The sequence below is a fragment of the Xenia sp. Carnegie-2017 genome, unplaced genomic scaffold, assembly GCF_021976095.1.
Source record: "Xenia sp. Carnegie-2017 unplaced genomic scaffold, XeniaSp_v1 HiC_scaffold_29, whole genome shotgun sequence".
NCBI classification, from domain to species: domain Eukaryota; kingdom Metazoa; phylum Cnidaria; class Anthozoa; order Malacalcyonacea; family Xeniidae; genus Xenia; species Xenia sp. Carnegie-2017.
Window position 1 is genome coordinate 167,691 of NW_025813492.1, and position 16,181 is coordinate 183,871.

Here is a 16,181-nt window from a genome sequence, read left to right on the forward strand (position 1 = left end):
AATTGAGCTAGTGAGAGAGAGGCGATGTTTGTGGGACAAATTTCATCCTGACTATAAAGATACACGCAATATAAAGAAAAATAATTGGAAGGAAGTTGCTCGGGAACTGAAAGTTGCGACCAATAGAGCTTGACGAAGCTCTTGCAACAACGTGTCATACAAGCCCTTCGCCTTTTATTTATGGGATGTACCCAGAACCTTCTTTTGTATGTACGTCGTTTTGCAGAAATTAGAAGCAGTAGAATTTTTCTTCAATAATAGAAGTTTCTTTTGCGCTGATAATCGTCCATGCTTTTACGGAAAATCGTTACAATGTGGCACATGTACTCGTCACAACGGCTCGTTGACGAGCGACTCGTCACAAAATTCGTTGCATTTCGACGACAGTGTGGCCCGTGCTTAACACCAAAATCATCATAAAACAAAATATTAAGGAAAAGAGTGCTGGATCACGATCCAAGTCAAGCAATTAAATGTATTTTTGTTAACATATATTTTTTGAAAACAGTACTTTATCTACAGTGTTACAATGCTGGACTTCAAACGTGGATTCGCTTCGGTATCAAAAGTCTAAAACATTTTTATTTTTTGAATTGGTTAACCGTCCATTAAACTGATTACTTTACTTGACAAAATATTAACCTGACCTACTTTATCAAAGTCGTACACAACAAAGCAAATGCCGAAAGGTGTAAAATCACGCAGCTTATCGAATCCACGCTTGCATAAAAAAATTAAGACAAAATAAAGATTGAAAATTTACACTCTTCCATTATTGGAAACTTTCAATGCAAGTGTAAGTAAGAAATGATGACATTTACATTCAATATATCTTCAACACTATAGACAAACACATATTACTTATATAAAACATGAAATTTCAAAACAAAATGAAAACTAAAACTTTCTTAGATTAAAAAAACACACTTAAACTAAACAGTAATAACTCTGATTTCAAATAAGAAATAAGCGAAAGAAAGAAACAAAGGCATTTTGCTTTCGCCTGGGAGTGAGAAACCAAAGTTTAGATTAATTATGAAATACGAAAGCTTGAGTATGACTTAACCAAAGGCCGTGTAGAAGAGTTGAAAATCAACTTTTTCGATAATGGGTGTGGTTATACGGCGTGGTCTTCTGAAAGGAACAACACCCACATGGTTATTCAACACAAATAAGATTTAGTTTTTTTTTCACGCTTACGTACATGTATAAACAAGCCTTATTTAGCCGAAAATATTACTTGAGTGTGTCCAACGCCCGCTCACCCTGTCCTTCGTAACGGCCTGCGGTTAACTATAAATATAACTATACACTAAACAAAATTTACGCACATTTTACATGCACATGCCTATATGGTTTGCTGTTGTGTTTTAATATCCACAACTTTACCAAACTGTACGAGAGCTTTAAAGCTGTCAAGAAACTTAAAATTGATGTGGAAGTAGCTGTAACTAATTATGCAACATGGTTTTCAGATCTCTTACAGTGTGATCTTCGAACAAGAGATTTCTATAACATTTCACAAAATTTAACGCAAATGTTCGAAAAGTATTTCGGTCCTTAGGTAACCTGCTGGATTGAAGCAGGGTAAGATTCGAAAGTAAATGCACAAATTATTTTTTTTAAGTTTTGGCAAAATCAGGTCACATTATTTTTTCAGAACTTAGCTACGTTGCTGTGCTACTTATCATAGTATCATCAAAAAACAACACAAAAATTGCCGGGTATGTAGCGAGAATTAGTTTTGCAGGATCAAGAACACTTCTCTTCAATTTCCTTTGAGTATGGGTGTGATAACATTATGAGAATCTTCAATTTACGAAAATTTTTCACATGGATAATGGCACGTTGATGTAGGCTTTAGCATTTAACGATAAAGCTAAACGTTCGGGATCGACGGAAAGTGCTGAAGACAGAAGACGATAACTATTTTGTTAGCTAAAAAAAATTTCTTGTACAATTTAACAAGTCTTTCCTCATAGTCGCTTTAAAATTTTACATTCATTTATATTTAAAACATTTAACCAGGGATAAAACAATGTACAAGATCGCTATATATGAAATGGAACGTAATCAGTATTTTTCTTATGAAATCATTCTTACAGTTTACATACACCAAATCATATGTGTGATAAACCTTTATGGAAAAATTAAAACAGTACAATCATAAAATAAAAGTACTTAATTCAGTACTTATTGCGTAAAGAAACCAATCACAAGAACGCCAATTAATTTCACTGGTAACTGCTAATGTAATGTTACTGTTACGGGCTGTGTGAAAAAAACACACGAATAAACAAAATCTGCGTGGTGATAGTTTTTCAAAATAATTGATATAAGAATTTTCGATGTCAATTTGGTATGTTTATTGTTTAAAAGTTAAGAAATATTTTAAAATATTTTTCGTTCTGATTAACCCTGCATTCTTTCAACAGAGTTATGCTAACTGAAAATATTCATGCTAAGTTCAAATAAATTCATGCTAAATTCAAATATATTCATGCTAAGTTCAAAAATTCTCATGCTAAATTCGAAAATTCATGCTAAGTGTAAAAATTCATGCTAATTAAGATTCATAGTCTACCCGCAACACACCTGAAAATCGTGAAATACTTCGATGGATGAAACACTTATTTTTTCTTTGTCCAGCGATCTTAAATTGGCTCGTTTATTACACAGGACATCAAAGACCTGTGGTAAAGATCACAACAGTCCCCAATAAAAAGTAGAAACAGTAAAACTTTCCAAAAATACAAGGAAAGAATGATGTCTTGTTGAACATCACATCAAAATGTTCAACATCAACAAAAACGCTTGTATTTCTACAAATGTTTTTGGCTCCACACAAACCAATTTTCGATCATGTGACGATACTTCCTTCAGGTAATTTAGCCTTATCAGGAATTTAAGTTGAATGATTTTGCTGCGCTTGATAAGTCCTTTAGGCAATTTACCAAACAATACTGTGTGTCGACTGCGCATACAAATTGGATGGCATACAGTCCCAATAACGAATCGGTAGACGCATAACTGCTTTGTGTTAACGCGCAAAGGAGAAAAAACTGCAACACAAAGTAACTAAAAATTAACATGATCGATCAGACTTTTGTGGACTGTAACATACCAACAATTTGTGGGCATTGCAGTTGCTGTCGCAATTTATACATATTGTATATACTTTCTATCTTATTTGGTATAATTTTGTCGTAATTAATGTCAGAATAATCACCTAAAGCTTACCCATTTCATTGACTTATGGCAGGATTGGCTCTCCAAAATGCTACCCTATAATTAACCTTTGTGCGAGACAAGATTTTCTTTCATTCTGAACTGCAGTGATTGATGTCTTTTTGGAAAAAGTAATTCGAGCGTTGTACCCAAATAGCAACATTTTGAATTGATACACCTTGATGCGAATGAACTAGAGCTCAGGTTGATCAGGAAAGTTTAAAGCTCTTATAAAAAGTTCAAGAACTTGTGATAAATGCTAAGATGCATGTAGTTGTTGTGCTATTTACCAATAATACAGAATGTAGGAACTCCAATAATGATATAGATATTGCCTTGAAGAATAACTATCAATGTCAGATTTAGTGAAAATCGTTAATGAGCAAAAGTCACGATTGCAAAATCAGGATCATGTCCGCCTTTGTTAATTTTTAGTATAGGTCAATTTTCATACTAGAGACAGATCATCTGTTTGGAGGAATGATCCGTCTAACAGATCATACGTCTAAGTATAAACACGAGACGAACTATGTATTAATAAACTACACAAATTTTGGAGCGAGTTATGAACTACGAAGTATCATTTTTTCCGTAGTTTGTCCTCGTTTCACATTTGTATTCACAGAAGGATGATGCGTCAAGTCGAAATACCCGTGCATATTCGTCTAAATAAACAAACTACTCAAATAATTCGTAAGCATCTTGACGGATGATCTGTAAGTTTGCGCGTATATACACAAAGACGAACTTGAAGACGAACTATGTTTTGCTTGCTTAAGTTTGTCCAGATAGATGATCAGTCGTTAGCATAAATCTGGCCAAGCAGTAAACGGGTGTGGCTGTTCTCGCCCTATGGCTCCTCAACTAGCAGAAAACTTGCAGAAACGAATGATGATAACAGAGTTGCATATTGTCATCATGAAACAAACTTAAAATTTCACGTTTACACACCATCAACAATAGAACTAAAAAATATGGATACACATTACAAGGGGATACACATTCAGCACTGAGAGAACGTGTCCACAACGAGCTAATAGATATGGAATCCAAAGGAATAATTAAGAAAGTGAATGAGCCGACAGCATGGGTCAACTCGATGGTAGTTAATGAAAAACGCTCTGGAAAGTTACGCATTTGCATCGATCCACGTGACCTCAACAAAGCTTTGCTCAGAGAACATTACCAGCTTCCCACCCAGCAAGAGATTACCAGCCGTTTGACCAATGCCAAATTCTTCAGCAAACTGGATGCAAACTCGAGATTTTGGCAAATGCCTCTTGACGAGGAGAGCTCTTACATGACGACGTTTAATACGCCATTTGGTCGATATCGTTTTACTGTAATACCCTTTGGAGTAATGTTCGCACAAGAGGTGTTCTATAAAACAGTAAACGAGAAGTTTCAGCATCTACCGGGATGCGAAACAGAAATCGACGATATACTAATCAGGGGACGGACAATGGAGGAACACGATCGCAATCTGGAGCGTGTTCTCAATCGTGTAGCAGACGTCAATATGACACTAAGCAAGGATAAGTGCCAGTTTCGGCAAACCGAGATAACATATCTTGGAGAAACGCTAACAGCATATGGTGTCAAACCTGATGAGAGTAAGGTTGAAGCAATCAAGAACTACCCCAAACCAGAAAACAAGCAGGACGTCCAACGGTTGTTGGGCATGGTTAATTTCATCGCCAAGTTTGCACCAAATATTTCGGACGTCACCGCTCCACTGAGAGAACTTATAAAGAAGAACATTGAATTCCACTGGCATGAAACACATGAGAAAGCATTTCAAGCAGATCATATCTTCATTTAATTTCAAACACCGCATTGCATAAAAACATTCATATAACATTCATTTCACGAGAAAACATGAGCCCAACAAAATTGACCTGCTCACCACTGTGTGACTTCATAGCTCAGTTGGTCAGATTACTGCACCGGCACCGCAGAGGTCATGGGTTCGATTCACGTTGAGTCACCTGATTTTTTCAGGTTTATGAGACAATTGCTTAAATTGTCCAACAAAGTGCGAAGATCATATCTTCATTTAATTTCAAACACCGCACTGCATAAAAACATTCAAATACGTATATTACTCACAAATATTAAACCAAAAGTCTTATTATACCTCGAGCATATACCTCAACCTCAGCACACCACCATTTTTATACCGTTAAGTAGGATCTCGCCATCGAACATCACCACATTAATTGCGACAACTTCTTCAGAGCCATCCGATGTCAATCCGGGTTTGAGATCTGAAACGACAAGCTTAAATTACAGAGAGGATTCTGTATTTCAAATCCAACAATAAATACAAATTTTTTTAGATACACTTCATCGATTCTGACATTACACTTCAATCACGAATTCTCAACAATAACTTGCAATTGCAATTTGCAAAGTGGGATAATGCGTTCCATCGCGAGCAACTAAAGTTATGTAATACATTACTATCGTTTACAGCACTTTTCTATAGCAATGAACTTACTTTTAGCGTGTGTGAAAAGATTGGTATATACGAAGGGAATTTGACAGTGAGAAGTATTCAAATTATATCTACTTATCGATAACAAAAAATACCATATCGATTTGTTAAAGTTGACGGAGCCTCCAAAGATGAAAATTTAAGATCAAATTGAGCGGCTTATAAACGAAAGACAGATGTTGCCGATAGCTGTGAAGGTAAGCGCTTCTTACCTAAAATACGTGCAAGAAAGTCGTGCCTAGTTGCAGGATGAATTGTTTCCGTTATCTGTGTGCAGACGATGCTTATATTTCCATGAATTGACGTGACCGGAATCCTTCGTCTCGAGAGATGACGTAGTTCCTCATACATGTTATTGTATTTGGCTATCAAAACGGCAACATTGAGTTTCAACTGTTTTCGCCGTACCATCTCATCGAAATTTGTGAAGTTTTCCTTGATGACGATTTGAAACCTTCCCACACGCGTTAGATAACAAGTACCAGTCACGTGATGGCACACGTGATCAACATCACAATCGCAGCGCTTTCCGCAGTTCTTTCCATAATTCTTCAGCATGCAATCACTGTCACACCAATGTCCTCGGTAACGTGGGGAGCAGGGGCAACGGCTGTCAATTTTATAACACGTAACCTTCTTCATCAGAAAAGTCAACCAAAGCTGGAACGCAAAATGACAACGAATGAATATAAGAGATAGGAAAAATGACACATTAGGTGGTAAAGGACAATAGATAATCAATAGATAGATAGATCGTAGGGCTCTAGCACAGGAAACGATCCGAATTAGAGTCTTAAAAAATAAAGGAAAAGGCTTCTGCCATTGATAAGAAGACCTATGGGTATTGTCATAACGAATTAAAACTTTCATCAGAATTGCCAAACCAATGACATATACAAAATTGAATAACTTGGTATTCTACAGTAAGTCTGTATGGCACGACAATCGCTTTTTCTAATGAAAAGTGTAAATTTTAAATTAGCATAAGCTAAAACGTCATCCGGGAAAGCAATTCGTCACGCTCGAAAATATCAGACTTGGGAACAACACTATTGACGGTAAATAAATGTTTCGTAAAAAAAAAAAAAACACTACAGGAAGAGCGGTTATTAAGGCCCATTAACAATGTTCTGTTTTCATGACCTTCCCTCGTTGTTCATGAGGATGAGCGTTTAATGTTCATCCCTTTTGACGATTGACAACAATGTGAAAAAGTATTAAAAAACAATACGTGGTGAACAACGACTTAGAGAAATGCAAAGATGACGAAAGATCGTGCACGCGCAATCACACTTGCCGCGGGATGAAGCAGTGCACGATTGACAACAATGTGAAAAGTCTTAAAACAATACGTGGTGAACAACGACTTAGAGAAATGCTAAGATGACGAAAGATCGTGCGCGCGCAATCACACTTGCCGCGGGATGAAGCAGTGCGCAAATTTTTGAGCTTGAACCCTTTGATTACAGAACATATAAATGATGATCAAAAGTCGTGTCTAGTTGCAGGTTGAATTGTTTCCGTTATCTGTGTGCTGACGATGCTTATATTTCCATGAATTGACGTGACCGTGATATAGTGTTCATCCTTATATCATGCGTACCCTTACTAGTATTGTGTTCATCCTTATATCATGCGTACCCTTACTAGTATTGTGTTCATCCTTATATCATGCGTACCCTTACTAGTATTGTGTTCATCCTTATATCATGCGTACCCTTACTAGTATTGTGTTTATCCTTATAACATGCGTACCCTTACTAGTATAGTGCTTATCCTTATATCATGCTTATCCATACTAGTATTGTGTTCATCCTTATATCATGCGTACCCTTACTAGTATTGTGTTTATCCTTATAACATGCGTACCCTTACTAGTATAGTGCTTATCCTTATATAATGCGTATCCATACTAGTACTGTTTATTGTTATATCATGCATGCGTACCCTCACATGTCTTTTGCTAGTGTCATACATTTACTAACCTCAGCAGATGAGAAACCACACAGATCAAGATGTGCCCCAGATTGCGCCAAAGCACTTCCGGTATCTTTCTATAAATAATCAAACCAAAAACAAATCATACATACACGCGCGATACAAAGCAAATCTTCGATGCACGGCCTAAATATCCCCCTTCACTCACGGGCCATCCTGGAAATCATCCTTGCGCCCAGTTTCTATCAAATTCTTCTTGGGTTTCCTCCATTTCCTAAAACGAAACGTCTGGAACTGTTGGATTTTTTGTGATATGTAAATTACGTAGCTAACTTATGGTCGTTTTCTGATTTAGGGCCTGATTATATGGAGGCGAGCTGGCTCCATTGAACTAAAATACATGAAACGCTATCTGAAGCAAATAATTGAAGCTAAATATTACACCCGAGATTACACTCAGACATGCGTGTAGTGTTTCGAGATTCTGGAAATTGATTAACTACACGCGCGTCTGGGTGTAATCTCGCGTGTCTGGGTAATCTCGCGTGTCTGGGTGTAAAATTTGGCTTCAAGATTTTATTAGACTTTTCTATTAAGGCAGTGTTCCATGTATTTTATTTCAATGGCTGGCCCGGATAGCGAGCTAGCCCGATGATTTCAAGCGATTGAAAGGAGCCAAAACTTCAAGGTTAAAAATTACGTTTGCGAAGCCACTACACGTCACTCCAGTTGTAATTCTCAAAATTTGAAATCAGGGCAAATTGATTGTTTCAATTTTAAATGTTTTGAGAAGTCATTAATACAGAATATTGCGAAATTGCTTGAGAAGATTTATCTGATGGTAAGTATTGAATCGTGTTCATTTGCCAAAATCATTTAACGCTTGGCTGAATCCCGGCTACCGGGCTCATGCGATCAGCCCATTACAAAAGATAAAAATCACGTGTATTTTCGTTGTTACGCAACAAACTCGCCTGTGTTTTATGACAAAGTTTTGATTGCTAATGAAGTTAATCACATACATGATGTACGGCCAATTTGTTTAACATTAGCAGGAATACATTAGTTGGGAGAATACATGGACGGTGGACAACTGCTTATCTACTTTACTCATCAAAAAAGCTTCAATCGTTTTGAAAGTAAGCATGCGAAAAGAAATGTTGCGAAGAAAGTCCATTTCAGTTTTAGAAGATCCTTTATTAAAACAATGAAAGTTTCTACGTCAAAGGCACGTGAAACCAATGATGTCGGCTTACCTTATCAAGATCGACCAGCGGTTGGACACGTTGACAATAGTAGTAAAGGTAATCAAGGAGAACGATGATGTATCTAAAGTTAGGAAAAGAGGATCAGCGCAATCCAGTGGGCATAATTAAATAAGTGATCGAGGACCCAATCAGACTGACGGATTTAGGAAAACCTTATTTAATACAAAGTTACTGCATCGAAGCAAAACTCGCGTAAAGGAGACCTTAAAGTGATAAAGCGAAAATTAAATATAGATAAGATATGTAGTGCTTGTTCAAGGAATGGGCATTGACAGAAAATTACGACAAAATAAACTCGGAATCTTTATATAATTTGCAACTTGACTAGAAAAATCTGAGTTATATGTTGAACTCTATCAAGAAAAAGTACCCGGAAGTAGTCTTTATAGCAAACGCGAACTCATAGCAACCATGTTGTGGTGAATTTAGACTATCGCCTTAGCTTCTATGGAAACAAAATTTCAGTTTCACCTTTTGTATTCGTGTGTTTTCTTCTCTTTGGGAATGTCGAACAAGCGGTCGAATGTTTCCAAATACGCAAGATAGTCTATTCTCTAGACAACACAAAAGAAAATAGTGAAAGTTCTCGAACGCCAAAGTGTCCTAATTAGGTTGTTCATTTCATCAAATCAACATGTCAATTTTATTTGTGTTTGGCCAATATAGCATACGAAGATTTCCACGAGAGAACTAAAGTAAGACAGGCATGAGATGCATGGCAATGCTTTCTTCGCTACGAACGTCAAACGCTTAAGTCTGTAGTCTCAACTATGTGTATTGGTGACTGCTCCGAAACCAACTTTGACAAAATTCAAATGAAGTTCACCGAACATCATGAGATCTTTCGATCCCTGAAGTGATAATCGCCTTCACTCTTCAGTCTGACATTAACGTAGTTGAATTACCTCGATTCCCTTGATGTTCATATATTTATCATAAGGTTCGTGAAGATCCAAGTACTTGCCGTAACCTTCTTCATCAGAAAAGTCAACCAAAGCTGGAACGCAAAATGACAACGAATGAATATAAGAGATAGGAAAAATGACACATTAGGTGGTAAAGGACAATAGATAATCAATAGATAGATAGATCGTAGGGCTCTAGCACAGGAAACGATCCGAATTAGAGTCTTAAAAAATCAAAGAAAAAGGCTTCTGCCATTGATAAGAAGACCTATGGGTATTGTCATAACGAATTAAAACTTTCATCAGAATTGCCAAACCAATGACATATACAAAATTGATTAACTTGGTATTCTACAGTAAGTCTGTATGGCACCACAATCGCTTTTTCTAATGAAAAGTGTAAATTTTAAATTAGCATAAGCTAAAACGTCATCCGGGAAAGCAATTCGTCACGCTCGAAAATATCAGACTTGGGAACAACACTATTGACGGTAAATAAATGTTTCGTAAAAAAAAAACACTACAGGAAGAGCGGTTTATTAAAGCCCATTAACAATGGTCTGTTTTCATGACCTTCCCTCGTTGTTCATGAGGATGAGCGTTTAATGTTTATCCCTTTTGACGATTGACAACAATGTGAAAAAGTCTTAAAAACAATACGTGGTGAACAACGACTTAGAGAAATGCTAAGATGACGAAAGATCGTGCGCGCGCAATCACACTTCCCGCGGGATGAAGCAGTGCACGATTGACAACAATGTGAAAAAGTCTTAAAACAATACGTGGTGAACAACGAAATGCAAAGATGACGAAAGATCGTGCGCGCGCAATCACACTTCCGCGGGATGAAGCAGTGCGCAAATTTTGAGCTTGAACCCTTTGATTACAGAACATATAAATGATGATCAAATTTGAAAGTTCTAACTTTAGTAGCTGACCAAGAAATCGCGAACAACCTCTTTACGGTTCCACGTGATCAGTTCATACATGAAAAGTGCAGTGAGAGGGTTTAAAACACTTCATTTCATAATTCAACGACCGCAAATGATCGATAATTGGGTGAAGGGAGGGGGCTGATATTCATATGTGCATAATGTGCCCTATCAAGTTCCTTTGAAATCCATTGTTTTCTATGGATTATAGCATACATATATGAGTATGAGCCCACCAATTATCGATCCTCTGCGGTCCCAGTCATTTAGATATATTACTTGTGAGTTTTATCAATTATCACGTTTAAATGGGAAATGTGATCGATTTTACTGGAAAATCGCATCTTCAGCTAAGGATGTGTTGGGGTGTTTAAGTTTATGTTCTTGGAATTTAGGTGAAACAAAGCAAAGAAAATAAGATTTCACCTTCACAAACATTCTTTTGGTTCACTGAAAGTCATGTGTCAATTCAATAGAGCTCAACCTCAATACTGAGTTTGTGTCAATACATACAATACCGAGTTTGCGTTTTATTTTGGCTAAAACTGGACATAGGTAATTTGGTCAGAATTCCAGAGGGCCAAATTTCTAGCTCAAACACTAAATATGTCAAATAAAGCAAACCGAATCAATTTCATGCAATTTCTTTCAAGAAAATTTCATATTCCATGGTGTTTCAATGGTATCCAAAAAACGATGAACAAAATATTTTTTCCGAAATGAAATACATTTCCCAATGGCTGTATATGCATTCATTCTAAATCATATCACCTCATTTGGATACTTTCTGTGATAGTCTTTGATAACTCGTAATCTGCTGTAGAAATCAGCAAACTCATTGGGCCCAGATAAAGCAGATATTTCTTCTTTCCTCATCCTAAAACAGGAAAGACATTTCAAAAGTATAAGAAATGAACCAACAATGAAATAAATACATGTGCAGTAACTGAATGTTTAAGGCAGCATAGCAATGACGCAAATATGTAGTTCGACTCACATTATGCAACGCTAGTCGGCTAATTCTTACCTTAAATTAACTAAGCTCGTAAAAAACTATCAAAATGTCTATTCTTACCCATCATTATCATTATACAATGTCAGCAACGAGCTAGTAGAAGAGAGATATCTCTACAAAAAGACATTTCAATTAAATAGACAATGTGACTGGTGAGTTGATATACAAAATCAAATTCAATGTCTGGTGGTGTTGTGCAAACAAAAAGGCTAAATTATTTAAGCACAGGATTGTAGTTTTAAAGTTAACCTTATTTTTGTAAATGGATAAGCACTATAAGTCATTCAAGAGGTACAAAGAAATTGAATTATCTGGCAAACCTCTAATAGATCCCAGGCTCTGTGATCTGAATTGATTTGGTCTTTAGGCTGCGGAAAGAGATGTCATTTCGATGCAGTAAAAGTAAAGAGTAAATTTATGTTGAAAATATCGTGCTGATAACTAAAGCTGATGAATACAGTCTGAATCAGTAGGTAAATTGTGATTGAATGATTTGGAAGACTAAAATGCTTTACCGTCTGTTTCTTCAGTAAAATTCTTCAGTTATCGCATCTTCGAGCCTCTCGCATTCTTCGTGCTGCCTTCTTTGCCTCTCTATTATCGTTTCCACACTTCAATTTTTAAATTTACCTCAGTGAATTGTGTAAAAAATCACTATTTTCTTTTCATATAACTTCCAACATGGCGAAGCATTCTTGCAAAGGCTGCTGGGATCAAAGTGGGATCAAAATGTAAAGCCAAAACCAAAAGCCGGCATCCGATACAGTGATCCAATCCTGTAGTCCACCTGATCATATGCTTTAAAATTCAAGTCCGTAAAGTAAATCGCTACTCGATAATCCGCAAACTTTTAAAGTGCGGCACGCCATTATTTGAATGAGCAAAAACGGTTGCATTAATAAAAAAGCACAAAATACGAGCTCATTATTAAACTGCTCAATTAGCAGAGCATGACAGCCCACTCTACAGTCTCTACTATGCCAAGGATAATTCAACATAGTTTTTCTGATTTTGTATGCTTATACGCGCATGCGTACAGTTAAAAGCAGAACAGAAGGAAGACGGCAAGGCAGTTATATCTTCATTAGATCGATTTAAGGGGGTGTTTACATGAATCCGGAATGAGTTTCGATCCGGAATGAGCTCATTCCACTTTAAAAGAAATGATGAACGATCTCCGCTTTACGATTGCAACAGACGTCGAGGGCACAGTATGCAGGCACAGAATAGATATATACAGAAGCGCCACTCAGCGAAAAATCTGTCCCCTACTTGTACCCAGTTCTTAAGTGCGCATCTTATGTGTCCGCCATTACTCCAGCCAGATAAACTGGCCAGAATGTATATACATTAATATTATGAAGATTTAATATAGATTTAAAATTGTGTTGTATTATGTTGTATTATGTTATATTATGTTGTATTATAATTATGTTGTATTATGTTCTATTATGTTTTATTGTTGTTATGGAGTTCATTGCACGTGCCCAGTGAACTCGACATTTGAATAACTGAAATGATAACCGAAGCCAAAAATTGAAGCCAAAAAAATATTTGTCGTCATCATTCGTCATCACACGTCAGGCTCTAGTCTCTCGCGTGTTCATTTCAATTTTTTTAAATCATTTGTCCCTTGGTAATGGTAGAGTTCGGATCTTGACCAGAGCGTAAAAATAACGAAATTTTTGGAACGAAAAGGTTCACGGAAAATGAATCAAAGTGATAAATCGAGAAGCAAGGTGAGGTGAACTTGATCGATCTGCTCTTACGCTGCGGTTTTCCTTTAAAACATATCAAAGTCTTTAGTTTGAACCCGGGAGTATCGTTACATGTTTGTAAATGTAGATCGTCCAGGTTGGTATAATCCTGAGAAGGACTGTTTTTGTTGTTGTTGACTGACGTTTCGACAACCTTAGCGGTAGTCATCTTCGAAGTCAAAAAAATGACATGCAAAGTCTTTAAGGATATTCAATTTTTGATATCGAGATGACAACCATTTAGTATTTCAAGCACTATCAAAATCGACTAAAAATACAATCGCTCTGTAAAAAGTAAAAATGCGAGTTATAGACTCAATATTTTTTATGAAACTGGATATTCAAGTTTCTTTTTTCTTCGGAAATAAGATCAAACACTGTCTAATACCGTTTGAAAATTTACCTTCTGTTGTAAAAGTTTTATTAAATATTTATTATATCTTCTATATACTAACCTAAGGAGGTTTCTTAAATAATGGGCATACTTATTTACATTTACGTATATTTAAATTTCGTAATGAATTCTGTTCATTCACCCTAACAACAAAAAAGAATACCTAAACATATATCTAGCTACATTTAATATAATTGTCCTTAACTAACTCAAGGTAATAGAATGACTTTAATAAATGTTAGTTGATTCGTTCTGTTTTATTTTATTTTAATCATAAGTTAATCGATCTGGTGCTCTTCTTCTTCTTTCCGAACGTCGTAATTGCGACGACTGCTGTTCAGCACTCTCATCATATGAATTTGTTCCTCTCACTTCTTCCGTTGGCGTAGATATCTCTATCTTTGCGTCTTCGGTGGGACGTATTGTAGTGTCTTGAACTTCTGTTAGAGCGGCAGAAGTTGTTATACCATCTTGAAATCCTAATCCTAAGAGCATATTGAGGGTTTGCTTGTATTAGATGTACTTCGTCCACTAATGGTTCAAACTTTGAATTGCGCGCTTGACGTTTTAATAGAACCTTTCCTGGTGTAGCCAACCATGAAGGGACAGACACCCCGCTCGTTGACTTACTTTGAAAAGAAAATAATCGTTCATGAGGAGTAGCGTTTGTAGCCGTACATAACAAAGACGAATGGAGTGCATCCAGCATCACCTCTTGCCAGTGGTTAATGGGTAGATTTTTCGATCGTAAAGCGAGGCAAACTGTTTTCCACAACGTTCCATTGAATTTTTCTACTTGGCCATTTCCTGCAGGATTATAACTTGTTGTTCTACTACTTGAAATACCCTTCTGTAAGAGAAAACTCTTTAGTTCAGCACTCATAAATCCTGACCCTCGGTCAGAATGAATGTACGTAGGCATACCAAAAACCGAGAATAATTCTGATAGACAAGCAACAATAGTCCGAGCGCTAACATCTTCACATGGGAACGCAAATGGGAATCTAGAATACTCATCTATGATAGTCAATATATATCGTTTCTTGTCCGTACTAGGCAGCGGACCTTTAAAATCTAGGTTCAGTCTTTCAAACGGCTGTGTTGCTTTTATCAGATGTGACTGTGCAGGTCGATAGTATTGGGGTTTACATTCTCGGCAGTCTCTACATGATTCGGTCATGCGCTTAATTTCTTCTATCGAAAATGGTAAATTTCGGCTTTTTACAAAGTGACTCATGCGAGATACTCCAGGATGACACAGTGCTTTATGAAGTTCGAAAAGTTTATCCAGTGTAAGCGACATAACCTTCACTCTCGATAAGGTATCCGCTGGTATATTTTCTTCTCCTGTTCTATATACTATGTCAAAATCATACATAGAAAGTTCCAATCTCCACCGCATTATTTTATCGTTCTTAATCTTACCATGACGTTTCAAATTGAACATATAAGCTACTGACCTCTGATCCGTTACTAGTTTGAAATGTTTACCTGTTAGATAATGTTTCCACCTACGAACGGCTTCCACGATAGCAGCTGCTTCCTTTTCTACTGACGAGTGTTTTAGTTCTGAACCATTTAGTGCTCTTGAGAAGAATGCTACTGGTCGTCCTTGTTGATTTAATGTCGCTGAAAGTGCAAATTCTGATGCATCGGTCTCTATTTGGAAAGGATAAGATTCATCAATTGATCCTACTACAGCATTCTCAATATCATTTTCAGTAAATCAAACGCTTGCAACGCATCATTTGATAATGGAAAAGCTAAATTGTGAGACAAAGGTCTAATTTTAGTTGAAAAATCTTTAATCCATTGGGAGTAATATGAAAACAAACCGATGACACGCCTTTGAGCTTTTGCATCACGTGGGGCTGGCAGCTCCCGCAAAGGTTTTAGTCTCTCCGGATCTGGCTTAATCTCTCCTTGAGATACAACACTTCCGAGTATACTAATTGAAGTTACCGAAAAAACGCACTTGCTTTCATTAAATGTTAGGTTACGCTTCCTCGCTGCTTTCATAAAAAGTTCCAAATTTTTATCATGATGCTCCTGATTGTAACCGCATATAGTAATATTGTCTAAATACGCGAAAGTATCTTCTAAAGCTTCTTCGGATATGAAAGTATCCATTGATCGTTGAAAGGCCGCCGCTCCATTAGTTACACCAAATGGGATTTTACGGAACTGATAAAGTCGATGGTTAGCTTCAAAAGCCGTGTACTTTCTCTCTTTATTTTTGATAGGTAC

General features: G+C 36.7%; 2 protein-coding genes and 1 long non-coding RNA gene across 3 annotated transcripts; all 3 read right to left on the reverse strand.

Moving 5' to 3' along the window:
• Positions 1-4,117: 4,117 nt before the first annotated feature.
• On the reverse strand, positions 4,118-5,070 carry LOC124454038. Its single transcript, XR_006951312.1, has 2 exons — positions 4,833-5,070; positions 4,118-4,608 (listed from the first exon to the last, which is right to left on the reverse strand). It is a non-coding gene; the product is annotated as an uncharacterized LOC124454038 (long non-coding RNA).
• Positions 5,071-5,264: 194 nt separating this feature from the next.
• On the reverse strand, positions 5,265-7,883 carry LOC124454034. The gene is made up of 4 exons (XM_047004846.1): positions 7,872-7,883; positions 7,711-7,779; positions 5,938-6,385; positions 5,265-5,495 (listed from the first exon to the last, which is right to left on the reverse strand). Exons 3-4 carry the CDS (start codon positions 6,365-6,367, stop codon positions 5,386-5,388), a joined length of 540 nt encoding a protein of 179 aa, XP_046860802.1. The 5' UTR covers positions 6,368-6,385; positions 7,711-7,779; positions 7,872-7,883; the 3' UTR covers positions 5,265-5,385.
• Positions 7,884-7,886: 3 nt separating this feature from the next.
• Positions 7,887-15,440, reverse strand: LOC124453988. The gene is made up of 6 exons (XM_047004804.1): positions 14,307-15,440; positions 9,837-9,928; positions 9,732-9,782; positions 9,403-9,485; positions 8,920-8,992; positions 7,887-7,937 (listed from the first exon to the last, which is right to left on the reverse strand). Exons 1-6 carry the CDS (start codon positions 15,379-15,381, stop codon positions 7,887-7,889), a joined length of 1,425 nt encoding a protein of 474 aa, XP_046860760.1. The 5' UTR covers positions 15,382-15,440.
• Positions 15,441-16,181: the final 741 nt, after the last annotated feature.